Here is an 18,356-nt window from a genome sequence, read left to right on the forward strand (position 1 = left end):
ATCGTAAAGCACGAGAAGCAACTTTAGAAATTTAAAAAATAAAATTGTAAATGTAAAATCACATCAAGTGAGTAGTAATTAAGAATGAGAAGTACTTCCAGCAATGTACACGAAGAAAAAGAATAGTCAAGTAAGTTACAAGGCATTGCTCAGTTATCGATGATCCTAGAATGATGATATTCCGAGCAAATTCTTTTGATTCAAATTAAGATAAAAATTGCGCATTCGAAAAGTGAGGGATTAATTAAAGGGAGACAAATAAGGAAGAAAGTGGATACCAGCCTTTAGGGAGACATTTCTGAGGCATTAATTACCATCTATAAAGTTTTACTTGATATATCCCTAAGCTCAAAAAAAAAATTATTTAATTTCTCAAATTTATGCTAACCTTCGTAATTTCAAGTGCCATAGGTTAAGTCACTAAATTGTAACACTAAATCTTAAAAAATTATCATATTGAATTATAATATTTGATATGACTGTAACATTTTAAATTCTTAGGTATGGATAATTAAATAACTTAAAATAATATTTTGTTTCACTTGAGAATTTAAAGTTTTTTTGTTGCGAGAAACTTATCATTTAAGTGAAGTTGAATCTAGAATTTAATTGATTTTTTATTTTTAAAAAAAAAAAAAAAAAAAAAAAAAAAAAAAAAAAAGTAGACAGGGAGAAGATGAAGAATATTTATAATGTGGAAGGGAATATGATCCTGATTTGTCGTGCCTTTGTCTGCGCACTACACCATTCATTGTTTTAAAGCGTAATATACTAAATTAGGACAAGCACAAATGCAACTACAGATGTAGTATAAAAATAAAAACAACAAAAACAAAAACAAGGCTGCTTTGAAATACTCGCGTTTCTATTTTAAAAGCCATGCAAATAGTATAAATTGACAAAATTATCCTTCTAAAATTTTGGAATTCCAAGGGAAATAGCAAATCAACGTTGCAAACAAAAGATGTGTCTTTTTGTAACACCCTTCATATTTCTTTGAGTTCGAAGCAGTTCTAAAGATTTTCTTTTATAAAAGAATATTACATTTCCAGCCTAATACATTTAAGAGCTAATCACTAAGGTAGTCCCTTTAGAGAAAAAAATATGGTATTATTTACATTTTGAACTATCTGGGGTTAGAGGCGGGTAGGTAGGCGTTCTGGTAAACTAAACTTTACACAAACTAAAACCTAGTAGAGAAAAAGGAAGCAAACCTGCAAGAATTAGGAGCTGGTTTCGCAACTCCAGCTGCGAGAGAAAAGCCCCATCATTCCTGCCTCCAAAGGCTGAGCAACATCCTTCTCTCGGTTATGCAATACTCTAATAAATTCCTCTGCACTCAGTTCCCCATCACAATTTGTATCGAATAGATGAAAAATTATGTCCACAACCTCGTCTGTCAGATTGATGCCACACACCTGTGATTACACAGAATCCACCCATGGGCAAACAAAAAAAACAAAAACAAAAAACCTCAGCAATTAAAAAAATTATGTGGTCGAAGAGGATCTTGAATCAGCTTTCTCAAACCACACAAAACAAAATGTTCCAGAAGATTCAGTGGGAGCAGATGTGAAACAGCGTATAAATAAATAGCAAAACAATAAATACATGGAAGTAAAGCTTGATTTCTTCCTCAATAGATATTTTACATCGATATTTGATTCTTCAGACTTCAGAAAGTAGTAAGGATATGATGGACTTTGTTTGGTAAGAAAGATGAAGCAAAATAAGCATATCATACCTGGCATGCAGCCCGCTGAAAATCATTCTTTGTCAGGAAGCCGTTAACCTTTCCATAACTAAATAATGCCAGCGAAAATGGTTGCAATTTTGTACGTAGGGCGTCGAAATCCTTGAACTCCTCCCATGTGACACGAATGTCCCTCAAATGTGGGTTATCGTCCATTCTATTAACTCGATCAAGCAACCCACTTAAATGAGACGAGTCAGCTGAGGCAACCATGGACAATGCAAAGTCCTTGGCGGATACGGTTCCTCTTAGTTTATAGTCATAATGTGCAAACTCCAATCTTAACATCTATAATAAAAATCAATATTTTGTTGTTCAGAATTCAGATAGAATGTGAATAATAAATAGTTTCCAAACTGTCCACTTATCAATCAGTTTTGAAATGTCGCGAGGAATATTTGCTCTAATTACAAGTTAGCTTAAATCGAGTTATAGTAAACATTAAGAAATTCAACACTTGGTTAGCATAGGGTTACCTCAATCTTCAAATTTTTCATAAATTGGACAAATTTATCAAGTTGGAGACCTGCGTCTCCATCTTTACCAAAGAAGTAGTCTACTAGGCCTCCATTCTCCACACAGCCATCAACAATCAACCTGCTACGATGTCCATTTCTATGTTGAGCCCCTTGTCGAATATGAGACCGCATCAAAGCCATCACTTTCTTGAATTCTTCCTTATCAATCTCCCTATTAAATGCAAAACTATTACTCAAGGCACCATTGTCATGAAAATACATACAACTTGGGTTAATGATAGTTTAAATTGCTTCTTGAATTCTTCTTTATCAATCTCCCAATAAAATGAAAAACTATTACTCTAGGCACCATTGTCATGAAAAGACATATAACTTAGGTTAATGGTAGTTTAAATTGTACTCAGAATCAGCATTCAACTAAAAGAATGCTTAAAAAAAGTACATTCACAATGATTTTTTCTAGTAAAGCTCAGAGACCTTGCATAATGAGAATAATGTTCCATCACATCGCCACTAATCTGCTTCGATCACTGTAGATCCTAAAGAGAGTGCTAAGAAAATAGACTCATACCAGTCTTGAAAGCCTAAATTATCGAAAATATACGGATTAAAATACCATTTTGGTCACAGTACTTTGGGCTTTTGGTACTATCCTTTCAAATGTTCAAATTTAGTTTGTAATTTCAATAGATCTTAAAAATTGGTCCCTACTATGGTTGGTTAATTTGTATTGAAATAGGTTAAATAAGACTAATAATTTTCAAACAAGAAAAAGACACAAGTAAATAAATTTTCAAAATTTATAGAGTCAAGGCTAATATAGACTATTATTTTTTACAGAAAATTTAACCCTAAACTACGCATAGGAATTTTAAGTTTTATTGAAATTACCTAAACAAAATTTGGACAATAAAAAATACCGGGACCAAAATGGAATGAAATCCAAAGTACACAGACCAAAATGATATTTTAACCTTTAGTCTACTTTCTAATGGTTTGTGAAACTTAGATACTATCGTTTGAGTATTCTCACCCATCTTTTTCTTTCTTTCTTTCTTTCTTTCTTTCTTTCTTTCATTTTTTTTTTTTTTTTTTTTTTTTTTTCCAAATTCTGAATATTCATTGGTGTTAAAATCTGCATGTGTGCACCTTGACTATTCTTATATGAAAACTACCGGATCCTATTATATTCTCATCCATCTAAATTAGAAAAGCACGAAATGAACAAGTAATTAATAAGACAAATCCATAAAGAGGGAGAGCGTCAGCTCAATTGTAATACCAGTCAGTAAACTCAAAATGCAGGGAACAAAATCAATCCAAAAAATAAATTGTTCAGCACATAAAAAAGTGCAGAGAAGACCATGATGATAGGGCCCTTGCCCATAGAGAACAATCATGGATCTATTATGGAGCATGAAACTATTAAAACAGGAGGTTAGTTTTTCCAAATAATAAAAATAATTTTTGAGGTTTAAAACCACAAGACTGATGTTATCCATCATTGTGAAAGTAAACTTATTGAACAAGGTAAACGTAACATACCCATCATCGTTGCGGTCAAACATTTTAAACGTCACAAGAAAACTTGATTCTGGGATGCTGAGTAGTGTTTTCAAAAAAATATACCTGGTAAGCAAAGAAAAAGATCTTCAAGTTCGAGTATAATTATCAGAAGACTAAAATGTCATAGTGAGAAATTTCATAACCTCACAATGGGTTGATCATGGGATGGAAATATAATCTCATAGCACAAAGAAAAATGTAACAAGTATCATAAAAATATAAAATATGGACGACTCACTCTTTAAAAGAAACAAGCCCATCATTGTTTACATCAAAAAGCATGAGCAAATCCGAAGGGGCACAACGAAGCATCCCAGGGTTCCTTTCCCCACTTAAATATCCATCTCTTACCAGATGCGACTCGGAAGGTGGAAAGACAGGAATCACAGCCCGCATTAGATCCATTGGTCTCATGAGTAATTCTCCATCTGGCGCACGAAATGATGCAAAATACTCAAAGACCTTCAGGAAATGAGATGGCAAGAAAATATGTCAAATATAGCAAACTTTTAAACAACCTAACGAATCAAATTATTAGAAGTTAGGAACTTAGAACAACTGAAACTCAAGGAGCATGTGAAATTTACATTGTTGAAAAGCATCAAAACTTAAAGATAACAGACAACGATATATGTTGAGACATTAAAGGTTTCCAGAACGCCCGGAAACCAATTTGATCTCTCATTGTACTGATTTCTGCAATCCAATCCCCAAACTCAAACATTTCAGTCGCCTAACACTTCTGAGGTAGGCGCCAATTTTAATTACTAAATTCAAGAGCGAATTTGTCAATGGTTCAAATAAAATCAGCTCAGGATTCAGTTTGGAATAACTTATAGTTTGAACACTTCTTGTAAAAAAAAAAATTAAAAAAAAATAAAAAAATCTTTCAACAAAATGTTATTTGATCTTAAGAGATTTTCACAAGTATTTTTAAGTACAAATTGTTTGATTGCAGTATATTAAAAAACGATTCTATTAATTATAAATATATTTTAATTTTTTGGTACATATTTGGAGAATTTTCAGTTACTACTTTAAAAATCATATTTGGACCCTCCTAGTGGTTTTGATCACCTAAAATCACTCAACAAGTATACTAAACACATTTTAAATTATTAATTTTTTCAAAGGTTCTTACATAAAATCGATTTTGTTCAGAAAGCACAGGCAGGTTATTCCCAACCTATCGTGACTAGTTGCAAAGAAAAACCACTTCCCTTCGGAAAAGAAGAATCATAATATGCTTCACACTGTTAGTTACTGAGACTGTCAAAGAAAAAATAAAAAAGAGAAATAATACAATTCACAAAATAACTAGTCTACCTTCTCCGGAGGGCTGTACAATCGAATACGTTTCTCGTAATTGAAGAATACCTTTCGACGAAACTCCTCTGCAACCACCAAGTAGAAAGGAGCAAAGAGTCAACAACACAAATACGATTTTATTTCCGTTTTTTCCAACTACGATCACATATATATTTACGCATTCACTAATCTCTCTTCATGATTTCTACTCCCCTATCGGACGAAAGAACAAGAAAACCAAGAAATGAAAGAATGATTTCTTACCTTTAAACAGAAACTTGGAGGAGATTTCCGGTAGAGAAAATTTCCTAAAAAACGAATTCGAACACGGCTGCTCAACAACGCCATCTTCAACACTATCCACAGCAGTTGACTCCGCAAGAGCAAGTGCTGGAGTAGCAGAACTACCAGACGCATAAAGAAACCCTAATCCAGATCCTAGCAAAATTCCTGAGGTCAATTTGAGAAAGGAACCAATAAAAGAAGGGATCCGAAACCGATCGTCAGCCGAAATTGAAGCAGAAACCGACGAAGACGAAGAAGTCGATAACTGATTAACTGAGAGCCATCGGATGGAGCAGGGTGGGAGAGTGGAGAGTGAGGATCTCCGGAGAGATCGTAAAGACAACATAGCCATAGAAAGAAGTGTCTGAAGTTAACGATGAGGAGAAAGAGGACGGAAAAGGATAAATAAATTAACCCGGTTGAAATTAAATACTTCCCGGTTTTCTTAATGGCTTTGTCAAACGTGGAATAAAATAATTGGTGAGAATTTTAATAATTAACTGTGGGCCGATAACATCTTCACCCAGCCCACTGGATAATTGTATGGTTTACAAAACCCAACGGAAATTATTCCCAAAAAATTACAAATTTTCAAATTACATATAATTATATAGTTTATTTTATTTTATTTTTTTCACATGATTTTAGATTATTATTATTATTTTTTTTTTTTTAGAGAGTAAGTATATGAGATGCATATAATAACAATTTTATTTAAAAAGAAAAATTAGGCTTGCTACATCAGTGATCTTAGCATACACATGATGATAAGAGAATCCACAGAATTGTGTTTTAAGCATCAACAAAACTCCAAAGGTAGCTAGCAACCATACAAGTTCAGGCATTGTTCAAACAATCTTTTTCCCCATCTTCTATGCCGCCCATCGTATCATACAAAGGCTTATTCAGCGTCTCGGGCAAGTAAAACGCCAGAGCCCCACCCATAATGCCACACCCTGCAAACACAGCAAACGGCAGCCCTCCCCCCATCACCACCACAAACGGCGCCAATATCGCCCCCATCTGCGACGCCTGCGTCCCACACCCCAACGCCGCGTTCCTCACCACCGTTGGAAACAGCTCTGCCGTATAAATATACAACAAATTATAAGTCCCCGCCATTCCAAATATCCCCAACATCCCACACACCATCCTCACAATCTTCCACATCCCCACCCCCTTCATCAAACTCCCACATAAACAGAACACCCCACTGAACCACAGCGTCCCAATCGCCAACGGCTTCCGCCCACACACGTCCAACAGCAATGCCGTGATCAAGAAAGCCGGCATTTCCGCCACTGCGTTCAGCGCCACGGTCAGGTAAATATTGGTGTCGAGATTCACCACGTTCAGGCTCAACCCGTAGTACACGACGGCGCACATGAAATTAATCGCCACCGCCAGAATCAACCGAATTCGAGTAATGGGCGAGCGCATCACGTCGAGGAGAGACCCCGATTGGGTAGTCTGCTGGATTTGATCCTGTTTCGAGCTCTGTTTTGTATCTTCGTCAATGGCCAGAAAGACCCCTTCAGGGAGGTGGTTTCCATTCGCTTTGGCAATGGCAGCCATGATATTGGTAGCCTCAGTAACCCTGCCGCGGACGAGGAACCATCGGGGGGATTCAGAGATAAAGGGAAGGACGAGGAAGAGGAAAAAAAAGGAGGGAAGAGATGTGGCGATGTAGAGTTGGCGCCATGATTTAAAAACGTAAGCTATGGCGGAGAGAGCGGCAATGCCGGAGGAGAAGAAGTAGAAAGTGGACATTCCAGCGGCGGCACGCTTGGCGGGGCCAAGGGGCTCAGTGGCGAGGACGAAGGCGCATAGGCCAACGCCACCGGTGCTGAAGCCAGTGAGGAAGCGGAGGAGAGTGTAAATCCAGTAATTGGGGGAAAATGCGGTGGCGATTCCGAATATGGCATTTAAAATGCAGACTACTCTGAGGGACCCTTTTCTTCCAAGTGTTGAATCTGAGAGATGCCCGAAAATTCCAGCCCCTGCAACAAATTATTTTTAAAAATTCAAAGATAATATTGAAAATTTAATCCGTCAAAAAAGCGTACCAAAGGAAAATGGCAATTGATATCTTCCACTTCTATAAAGTATAAAGCTGCTACCCAAGAAGATAAGCGCAACCCTTTTTGACCCTTATAATACGTCACTTATTCTTTCTGGATTTTGGAATATTCTTCTCAGTTCTCATGTCTTGTCTACATCCAATCTTATCTCGTTAAGGGTTCTTTAGTAAATATAGTCTTTCAAAGTTTTAAAACATTCTTTTTTGTTTATCATTATAGAAAGCTTAGTTTTATTAAATTGAATCTAAAAATGAAGGAATTCATACTCTGGGTTGGTTTATGGTAACTAAGGCAATACTCAATGAATGGGGCAAAGCATGTGCCAAATTGGGTGCCTTGGTGTATGGGGAATTTTGGCCTTTTTGGGGGTGACCCCACCAACATCCCTATCTCCACATTCAATTTTTGTTCCATTAACAAGCTATAAAATAAATAAATTCTATTTTTGGCTCAAGTATGGTCATATGTGCAACCTAACCAAATGTATGCTCAACCAAACATTCTTTTGTTCACTATCATCACATAAATGTGATATAAATGTATGGTGTGACAACATAGAGGTATCAAATATTTTTAAAAGAATTAAATTTGTCAATTAACCATAAAAGGAGCACCCTATTAAAGGGTATTCAATAAATTCAAATGAACCTAACTTGAGAAATCATTGTAGGTTCAATTTCCAAAGTTTTTGGTCAAAGTTTAAACCAAAAACACATCTTTGGCTGTGTTTCCCCCCTTAACAATCGTCGATTAATCAGAGCTTTTAAACTAAAAACAAAATAAGTTGTAGAGAGAGGAAGTTCTGACCAATCATGCAGCCACCAAAAAACATGGCCTGAACCAATCCAACCTTATACTTCTCACCGCAAATCAATCCCCATTCTGACACCGTGGATATCCCCGTTGCCCCGCTCCACCGCCACCACCCCGGTTCCATCTCGCAAATCCTCGCCCCTTCCGGACCGCACCCCGACCCGCCTCCCACGCAGCTCCACTCCGGTTCCTGGTCCGCGAAAATCATGACCAACGTGTGAAACGCCTCCAGTACCCAGGCTAGGCTCGTCAGAACGAAATGCCTCAGTTGCCACCGCCCGAACTCCCCGCAGTGCTTTTGCAGCATCTCGTCCACCGTTAGCCTCTCCGACCCCTTCCCCGCCGCCGCCAACAAAGGCTGCCGGATGTCCGCCGCCTGGCCTCCGGGATCTGACGCCGACATGTCGGACATTGTCCTCGTGGCTTACCGGATCTCTGTTTTGTGGGGGAAGAGAGCGATAAGGCAGATTTTGCGAGATGTAATTGTTTATATATAAATATATATATATACACACACACATCCTTGGTTCTCTTGTTTTCTCCTGTATTGAGATGCAAGGAGATTCTGTGGAAGATAAACGTGGCGCGGATCCCACCGTCGATCTCTGTCTTTCCACGGACTCCTGTCCCACCATGCCCATCCGCATCTCGCCAATTCATCAGCTTTAATACTTTCAAAAAAAATTAAATCGTGTTGTATTATAAAAGGTAATCCGTGATAAGCCTGAATAATTATATGAATTAGATATAATTACGCAAATGATCATCTAATATTTATTTATATTCCTACTTCGCTTTCAACAATTTCTACGCCAATTTGTGTTTATTTTATCTTTTCTTATACTAATCAACATTCGACATCAAATCTTAGATATGATTTTGTTTTTGTTGATTTTTCCAAACTGGTTAGTACTCACCTTCAACTTTTAATCATTCAAAATAATATCTACTAATTTAAACATTCAACATGAATTATATAAAAATAAAAAGTTATACTTTTAAATATTTAAATTTAGTTATTGTGTATTAATTTACAAACTTTCCATTGAAACAATATTGACTAAATTTTAAAGAAACTAAAAAAACATAAAATACAACGATGAAAATGATATTTTAATTGAATATAAAAATACTTTAATTCATCCCCATTATAATGATATATTTCAATAAGGAAATTTGTTGTAACAACTTGCTTTTTTTTTTTTTTTTATAAAAAATAAAACTATTACTCCACGTGATCATTAATTTGTAAGAAAAAAGACATTTCATATTAAATCTGGGAGTGGACTTTAATATTCAATTGAAAAACTATTACTAAGCTATCTTAATAATGAAAATAAAACCAAATTACAGAAAAAAAAAATATTTATGGCTTTATTCTATATCCCCGTTAATAGATGCTATCATACAAACATAAGATTCTTGTCGGAAAATATTTAATAATAATAGCATAAATATTTAAAAAAAAATACTTTGATCCAATTGGAAATAAAAACACATGTAACTATAGTTTCGTACTTAAGGGTACCTAAATTCATGTGTAAAGTCTTAGGTGAAATGTTCATTATTTTTCCAAACTTGCCGCTGCATTTTCATTGCTACAAAAATGGTTACATTTTGTATAAACTTGGTGTTGGATGGATAGGGTTGAAGGGTATTTGTTGTAAAGTTAGAAGGTTTGAAGTAGGGCTTGTAGCCTAGCAAATGAATGGGCTTCCCTTGAGTTTTTCATTTCTGATTTGGCCCATTTGTTAACTTATTTAACTTTTTCCATGTCCAACCCCCTAACCACTTTATTTATTAAGACCCTATCAAAAGCTTAATTATACATAGCCACCTACCAATACAATAATTCTCAATAATAAATAATAATTTTTTTTTTTTAAAAAAAAGTAATGGGGGTCTCAGATTTCCCGCGTAAAAGGGGGGGAATTAAAAAGGACGATCCTGCTTGGGGACAGCCTAAAAGGAAACTAAATAAATCCATTTTCAAAACTATTTTCCATCATTCCCTTTACCACTAAACTAAATAAAGCACCCACCACAATGTCCCTCCCCTCATCCCATGCTTTTTTCAAATTTATTCCCTCCCAAAACTCTATTTATTTTCTTTACTTTTTTTTTTTTTTTTTTTAATTTCATACCATCAAATTCATTTTAATTTCCTCCTTTTCTAGACTGAATAATAAACAAAATGGCTTCACAAAAATATTTCATTATAAATGGAAAGTCAAGACAACCAAAATTCCATATTTTATATTATTTCTATATTTATATATATCTAAAAAAAGAAAAAAGAAAAAAGAAAAGAAAATTGCAATATGATTTGGGCATAGGATTCCAAGAAATGGAAACTCTGCTTTTTTCTTTTCTTTTTTTTTTTTTTTTTTTTTTTTTTTTTTTTACAAAAGAAGAAAAAAGAAATAAATTGTAAGAAAAAACACCTCTACTAACTCGTATAACAGTATTAGCTATTATTAGAACTAATTTAGTTATATAGGCATTGGGGGCAGAACCAAAAATAAAATTAAAAAAAAAAATAAAAAAGAAAAAGATAAAAGAAGACAAAATTTTCCAGCACGATTTTGACATTTTCCTCTCCTCGCTCTCTCTGTCTCTTCCTATCTTAGAGCTTCAAATCCTTTCTCCTTCCTCACCTGATTCCTCAACGCCTCTGCGAATCCCAATCAATCATACACAAACATCAATATGAATATGAATATGAATATGGAATCTTAAATCATCAAAACCCAAGATGGATCTAACATTGAACATCATAATCAACAATAAACTAATCGAAGAGGATGATTTACCTTTGGGTTGAGCCTTGCAACTGGGGGGATCTTCGAAGAGAGAGAGAGCAAGTTGTTTGTGAGCGACACCAATATCAAAGAGAATAAGCCCAGATTTAGGGTCATCCACGATGATATCCTTAACAGGAAGCCATAAAAAGAGCTCCTCTTGAGTGAGACCCTGTACGCCAATCAAACTGCCATAGCTGAGATTAGCCCTAACAACACTCTCAAATAGAACCCTGTTCTCATATTTGGTTAAACAAGGCCCATCCAGGAACACTTCCAACAACCCATTTTGAGACAGGGTGTACGACTTGACCTCCTTCGGAAGAAGGCCGGCCGGCAGCCCTTGAGAGCGGAGGAGGTCGTGGATGGTGGAGGAGAGAGACAGGGAATGGGGAAGACAGAGAGAGAGAGAGAGGAGAGAAATGTAGAAGAAGAAGGCGGAGGCCATGGCGGATTAAAGAGGGAAATTAAAAACAGAAATGAAAAAAAAAAAAGAAAAAAAAAAAAGGGGATTTTAAGAGCAGGGCAGAGCAGAGCAGAGCCGAGCAGAGATATGGTGGTTTGATCTTGATCTTGTTCTTCTTCAGACGGAGGCAGGGTTGGGGGAAAAACGTGGAAAGGGGGAAGTTTAAAGAAATACGGTGGGGGGACTGTGGTGAATTTACAATTTTACCCTCACTCTTCGGTGGGGTGCTGAATTATTTCAGGTTTTCGAGATTTTCATTATTTTGTTTTCTCTATTCTACTATTATTACCAAGAATTCACATTATACTCGCAACCACTTTCTGCTTTATTTATTTATTTCCTTTATTATTCTTCTTCACAGTATTCCAAAATTAAATTAAATTAACCTAACCGTGTTTCAATTTTTTTTTTTTTTTTATTTAGAAAAACCATTTTGGAGGATTTTCATTAAATATTGATTTTCTTTTACTTCATTCATTTTAATATTTGCGTAAGTTATATTTTTGAACCCTACCAAAATTATTTATATATAAGAGACATGAGGGTATTATAGTAAATTCAAAATAACAAAACCTAAAAAAATATCAAAGCATTTTGGGCAACGTAACGCCTGCGCCTGCAGTTAAAATGTCAAGAATACGCAAGATTCAAGTGTTACGGGAATCACGCGACTAAAACGGAGGGTAAAACGGTACTTACGCTTACGAATAAGTCTTCTAATCGGCGTACAATTAGCCAATCCCAGTCAGCAGCAGCTTGGCCCACGGAGCATATTACGCCGTTTGCATGGTACCTTTCTAACATAACAGCACATCGATTTCCACTTAATTTTCAAGTTTGCCACTTCGTTTTTGCCGCAGTTGATGATTATGTCACCAATGGGGGACCTAAGTTGGTGACAGAACGCAAAAAAAAAAAAAAAAAAAAAAAAAAAAAAAAAACGCAAATGATTTGACAGCGTGGACCAGGGTGCCACCGGCAACTTGCTACTCACGTTTGCCGTTCCCGCAAATTCTTCAAGACGCATCGCTCTTCTGAGATGAAGCCGAGCAGGTTGCCGGTTAAAAAATTGGTCCCACGTGTGGGCTTTTCTGTGGGCCTCACGCGTGACAATGCAACCCATGTTTTATGATGATTGTCCCCCCAAATAAGAAAATAAGAAAATTTGGACCAAACCAACCAAAGTTATTGGGATTAATGTATTGCTTAATTATCTTAATTATTGATTACAAATCATAATGTTTAGTTTAAAACTTACATTTCTGTAATTTTCTGTTTTGGTTTTTTTATATTTAACCCTTTCTCCCTAAACTTTGTTTATATATTAATGTGTATGTAATAAAATTGAGAAGATTTATTGATGGGAAATGGGAATTGAATAATAAAATTAGATAGTAAATAAAGGGGTAAGAGTGACGAGTTGTTATGATGTTTAAGGGGAGGGGTGACAGATTTGAAGCTGGCTGGTTGCTTCTTGAGGGCTCTCTAAACCCATGAAAGTTAGTGGCTATTCATTAATTCATTACTTCAATATCACAAGTTTCTAATTGGACATTAATCCCTCAAATCAATTTCAGGATATATTTAAAATTAATATATATACTTATTTTGTTAAAGAGATAATTATATGGCCAATATTTATTTCTTCTAAAATTGGAATTTCAGAAACGAATATGAACAACATCCTCACTTCTTTTGAGGGATTCTGTGAATAAAATATTTATCCAAATCAAGTATTAAAATATTCATATACATACCCATCCAACCATTTAATATACCAAAATAAGTTAGAACCTTGTTGGTGGGTATTTTATATTGTGGGTTTTTAAATCTATTTAAATGTCAATTCAAACTATATAAATTAGGTTAGGTTTATTAAGTTTTTCGAGCTTCGGAGTTTAAAATACTCCATGACAAAAGAAAAAAAAGTTATAAAATAAAATTGAGTAGTAATACGAAAGATTCTCATTCGAGTGCATAGCTTAATTTAGTACGATTAATAAGTGGAGTTACACTAGTTTGACTAGTTTGATTAATTTGATTAATGAAAGATTTTAATTAAATAGTTTTGTGTTATTAGAGCTTATAAAGGATTTATATGATCCAATTAGTTAAAAGAAAATTTTGAAATGTTTAAATACATATGTTTAAAATATATAGAAAATTTTAGAGAAAGTTGAATGAGATTTAATATATAAAATTGAAAAAGTCCAAAAAGTTATAAGAAAATCCTGAAAAGGTAGAACAAAACTTCGACGTTCTCAAGCATACCACATCGGCAGAATTATGATTATTCTCTTTGTTTTTAATCTGGATTGTGACCTCGTCTATCGCCGAGCCCAGTAATGTGGGCTTGTAACTCGAATGGGGGCTATGAATTGGTTGGATGTTGGTACGACTAGTTGAAACAGGGGTTCTTGAGGTTTATCTTCTGGCCTGCCCATTCCAGGTAGGGAGCTGGCTAGTGGGCCTTTAGCGAAGGCTGATGGTCCACTGGGCCCTAAAGGGCGGAGGAGACTGCGCGAGGCTGGTTTCACAGAGCAGCGTTACCTCCCGCTCCCTTCGGTGGAAGGATAATGGGCCGGGTCTCTTGGCCCAACAAAATTCGCTGGTAGTCCTCAACCCAACAACCAATTTTTATTTTTTCATCTTCGGCCATTTTTTTATCAATCCTTTTTATTTATTCATCTTTTTCATAATCTTGAACAGTCCTACTGAAATCTTGAACAGTCCTACGAAGAGGATGACGAGAAATGTGGGTTGGTTGGTCGAAAACAAACATTTATGGCAACCATTTGAACAACTTGTTCTGGTTTCTTTCCGTCTTGGCATGATTTTGATGTATCATAAAACATGTTTAGATTGCGTTTGAACCTATTTTATGTATTGCGTTTGAACCTATTTTATGTATGAGATGTGTGTTAGGATGAAAATAATTTTGTGATAATTATGTTGGGTAATTTGCTACCATTGTCACCTAAATGGGTGATCCAATATGAATTTTGTGGTAATTAGAACAAGTAATTTAAGATCACCAAAAAGGGCGAGTCTCAATTTTATTATCTAATTTCATCGGGAGAAACAAAGTATTGTTTTGGTCATTATGAATGATCCACGGTTTTAGTGTATTTATGTGCTAGTTAGGGTATGTATGTGTGTATGTATATCTAACTCCAATGAGGGAGGGCTCTTACCGAATATTTTTTTGTACCTACTTTTTTTTCATAACAATTTCATGGACGATTTGAGCTATGAGACAAACCTCTCTAATGTTTTATGTTATAAATAGGTTTGTTTGAATGTGTTTTGTGTTATCAAATAACTCAGGGTTTATAAAAATTATGGAGGTTGTGAATTGATGATGCTTTTAACATGATCATCACAAGAACATACATATTATTTGATTGCAAGGGGGAAAAAAAGAACAAAAAGAAAAAGCGCATAAAAATCTGCCTAATTAGTGAAGGTTGAATCCTGTTGGCACCATTGCTTATGACCAGCAACCCACTTGGGGCACTTAGGGCTGAAGTAACTACCCACCACTCTCGAGTTCAAAAGCTGAACGATGGGCTCAAACTTCACACATCTAGGCGTCTTGTACTGATTTATAGAAGCTCCCATGGTTATGGCATAATCCATGAGCTTATCAAATGTCCCAATTTCGACAACCTTGATCTCCAAAGGGCCGATGGACTTGTCCGACACCCGCCCTTGACGGTATACGCTGTTCAGCGACTCCTCCATCGTAAGACAACAATCTTCGAACACCGACGGCGGCACTCGGGTCGACCCCTTTTGGTTCACCTCCCAATACACCACGTAGTGCCCCGGAATTGTTGATGTGTTGGCGTAGCTTGTGTAGTCCACTAACGTTGCGTCGAATGGCACCAAATGGTTGATGGAGTTTTTCACCGCATTTTGGAGTTCAACTTCATCGGTCTTGTCGGAGTCAATGCTTAGAACCACGTTCTTTCGGCACACGAAGTTGAATTGAGGAGCGTTGTTTTTGAATCCCGCCACTCTTAGAATGTCCCCAACTCGATATCGATACAATCCTGTTGAATTGAAACAAAATAATTTCATTTTCATAGGCTTCCATAAACAATAGTCGAATAGAATGGTTTTACCAGCATAAGTTGTGACGACGAGCTCGTATTCTTTGCCGAGTTCGACATCGGTAAGATCGACGAGTTGGTGTTCGTGATTGTGGTTTGTTTGGAGAGGAAGAAACTCAAAATAGGCCATGGAAGGGATGAGAGTGTAAGCAACTTCATTTGGGCTACAAAGAGGGTTAAGATTGAGGCCAAAATAGCACTCGGAAGAAGCATACATGCTACACACCAAGGGAAGCCCATTGCTATAATAATCAAGCGTCCCAATATACTGCGACATTGCCCCTGTTACAATCACATCCACATACTTGGTATTAGGCCACAGCCTTGTAATGATTCCCTGCCACGACCCCTTACAGCACTCCCCCTCAATGAAGTCCCCCAGCTCAGGGTCAGGCCTACGCAGGACTGACATCAGTACAGCCTCCCGAACCGCCTGGTCCGTGATTTGGGAATTAAGTGTCCCACTCCGGATATCATGGCAGAGTAGCTGCCAGTGCTTTTCCAGAAACCGTATGGCGCGGATAAAGCCAGAGGCGAAAACCGCGCCCACGCGTAGCACATCGAGACGGTGGCAGAGGCCGCACAGCACTTGAGCGTACATGCTTTGGTATGAGTCCGTACAAAGTATAGCCTCATTGGGGCTGGTGTAATTGGTGTAGGGATCGTAGGGGCGGTCCTTAAAGTGGGAGCTTTTGTAGTAGCTAGTTAAAACAGGGCGAGCGAGAAGGCCGCCAGGGGTTCGAGCCTCGGCTTTGACGAACAAAAAATACATTCCTTTACCCTTCTCCAACCCCGGAATGAACTGGGTCATTACAGGCATCAACAAACTGTACAAGAGTGAGCGACGGTCGAGCTCTTCATGGATAGTGGGCATCAGCTTTCTCTCGCCGCCGGAAGTGCCGGAGCTGGTTAAGAACTCGGAGATGGGAGAAGAACAGAGAATAGGGGAAGTGTCGCCATTGGCAATGCGGGTGATGAAGGGTTGGATGTGGTCGTAAGATATCAAAGGGATGGATGATTTGAAAGTGTCGGGGGAAGGGCGGGCGTGGAGGGTTAAGTACTCGGAGGAGGCATTGCGGGAGAGGATTTGGGAGAGGACTTGGCGCTGCACATGGGCGGCGTTGGTGGTGATGTCTTCGATGAATTGGAGGGCGGCGCTGTTTTTTTCCAGCAGAGAGGGTGCGTTTGGAGCTTCAGGCATTTTTTGTTTTTGGAGAGAATGGGAGTTTGTTAGAGAGAGGGAGGAGGGAAGGAATGCGTGGGAGGGGGAAAACAATGGAACAATTCTCTTATTTATAGACAACACATAAACAAGCTCATCTTTTTCCTTTTTTCTTTTTTTTTTTTTTTTTTTTAAATTAATTTGTAAAATTACTATAAGAGTATCATTCATGTATTCACGACATAATAACTATAAAAAAATGGTTGTGGATTAATATTTAATTTTAATTAAAAATAACTGGCAATATCCGATAAACACGCAGTGTTTGTAGCGCGGGTGTCGTACGAAATACCGGCAGGCACTTCCATTATTTGTGTTTAACGTTAGCGTAACCGTGTATTTTCCGATGAAGAGAAAAAGGACGAGATTTGGAGTCAATGAAACGCGAGAGAACAAATGAGAGAAATAATAGTATGCTTAGTTGCGTACCGTACTTAACTGAGGAGTTTCTTATTGAAGTATCTACGTGGGACCAGCCAGCTGGCCACCTACCTTGTAAGGTTGACACGTGCACGATTGTTTTAAAACGCCAACACTGTGACTTCACGGTTCCCCTGCCCGGACTCAACTATGCCCCTCCCATTTCCTCGCCAAAACATCGGCTCCCCAAATAAATGATCGCTCCGGTTAGGATTACAGATACGATATCGCAACAAATATCAAACAATGATCTTATTTTTCAAGTCTCAAGGAATAATTTTTTTAAGGTAGTTTTTGGTTTAGTGCTAGTGATTGTTGGGAATTTGAAAGGGTAGAATAAAGGATGTTAATGAGCAAGCATGTCGTTAAGACAGGATGCTGCCTTGATTAATGCGACACTTTGCTTTAATTAACAATTATTTACATCGTAAACAATCCACTCCATCCTCTCTTCAATTGGTACTTTGAGATTTCAACTCAATTCTCAATCTTTTTCACTGCATATCCACTTTATTTCACATGCCATCCAACCCCAACTTCTTCTTTTCCAATCTCTCCCTTTTACTTCATAATTTCTGTCACATGTAACTCATTCTTGTTTAATCGTTGGCTGCTTTTTGTGCCTCTCACAAGACATAATCACTGAGCACAAAGAAGACAATATTTGTTATCGTTGATGTCCTAAAATTTCTGATAATTTATTTTCATGTTTCTATCCCCGTTACATTACACTCTTTTCTGCCTCCTTTCTTTCATTTATTATACTTACCCTAAACAACACTCTGTCCTTTCCATTGTTTCAAACACACTTTGTTCGGTCGAGTGCCCTAAATTTAGGGGGTCCCTATCACTTAACCAATGAGAATAAATATTAACATTTTCAAGAAAAGTATAAAGAAAAGGGTAATAATGTTTTGTGAAAAGCTGAACCAAATCTTGTTTCAAATCAAAAACAATACATAAACAGTAAAGAAGATGCAAATTATGGGAATTGGATTCTAGCTTTTGATTATGGCCTCACTCATCAAAACATAACATATTGCTTCC

General features: G+C 36.9%; 4 protein-coding genes and 1 non-coding gene across 6 annotated transcripts; 1 reads left to right on the forward strand and 4 right to left on the reverse strand.

Annotated features, from left to right (window-relative positions):
• Positions 1-951: 951 nt before the first annotated feature.
• On the reverse strand, positions 952-5,806 carry LOC111790752 (calcium uptake protein, mitochondrial). Of its 2 annotated transcripts, XM_023671787.2 has the most exons (7): positions 5,371-5,805; positions 5,125-5,192; positions 4,037-4,260; positions 3,778-3,861; positions 2,230-2,443; positions 1,745-2,041; positions 952-1,418 (listed from the first exon to the last, which is right to left on the reverse strand). In XM_023671787.2, exons 1-7 carry the CDS (start codon positions 5,741-5,743, stop codon positions 1,224-1,226), a joined length of 1,455 nt encoding a protein of 484 aa, XP_023527555.2. In that variant the 5' UTR covers positions 5,744-5,805; the 3' UTR covers positions 952-1,223. The 2 variants fall into 2 exon arrangements, with proteins under 2 accessions (XP_023527555.2, XP_086974058.1); XM_087117932.1 differs by lacking the exon at positions 3,778-3,861 and having other exon boundaries at positions 5,371-5,806.
• A 278-nt stretch (positions 5,807-6,084) lies between these two features.
• On the reverse strand, positions 6,085-8,779 carry OCT4 (organic cation/carnitine transporter4). The gene is made up of 2 exons (XM_087121539.1): positions 8,280-8,779; positions 6,085-7,391 (listed from the first exon to the last, which is right to left on the reverse strand). The coding sequence occupies exons 1-2, from the start codon at positions 8,695-8,697 to the stop codon at positions 6,229-6,231; spliced, it is 1,581 nt and encodes a 526-aa protein (XP_086977665.1). The 5' UTR covers positions 8,698-8,779; the 3' UTR covers positions 6,085-6,228.
• Positions 8,780-10,735: 1,956 nt separating this feature from the next.
• Positions 10,736-11,686, reverse strand: LOC111805505 (serine protease, putative (Protein of unknown function, DUF538)). The gene is made up of 2 exons (XM_023690613.2): positions 11,099-11,686; positions 10,736-10,959 (listed from the first exon to the last, which is right to left on the reverse strand). The coding sequence occupies exons 1-2, from the start codon at positions 11,532-11,534 to the stop codon at positions 10,907-10,909; spliced, it is 489 nt and encodes a 162-aa protein (XP_023546381.1). The 5' UTR covers positions 11,535-11,686; the 3' UTR covers positions 10,736-10,906.
• A 2,198-nt stretch (positions 11,687-13,884) lies between these two features.
• On the forward strand, positions 13,885-14,190 carry LOC147793791 (signal recognition particle RNA). The gene has a single exon (XR_015413735.1).
• A 710-nt stretch (positions 14,191-14,900) lies between these two features.
• On the reverse strand, positions 14,901-16,943 carry LOC111776555 (indole-3-acetic acid-amido synthetase GH3.6-like). Its single transcript, XM_023655994.2, has 2 exons — positions 15,680-16,943; positions 14,901-15,607 (listed from the first exon to the last, which is right to left on the reverse strand). The coding sequence occupies exons 1-2, from the start codon at positions 16,866-16,868 to the stop codon at positions 15,006-15,008; spliced, it is 1,791 nt and encodes a 596-aa protein (XP_023511762.2). The 5' UTR covers positions 16,869-16,943; the 3' UTR covers positions 14,901-15,005.
• Positions 16,944-18,356: the final 1,413 nt, after the last annotated feature.

This window comes from Cucurbita pepo, chromosome 1 (genome assembly GCF_057944985.1).
Source record: "Cucurbita pepo subsp. pepo isolate OVF chromosome 1, ASM5794498v1, whole genome shotgun sequence".
Taxonomy (NCBI): Eukaryota; Viridiplantae; Streptophyta; class Magnoliopsida; order Cucurbitales; family Cucurbitaceae; genus Cucurbita; species Cucurbita pepo.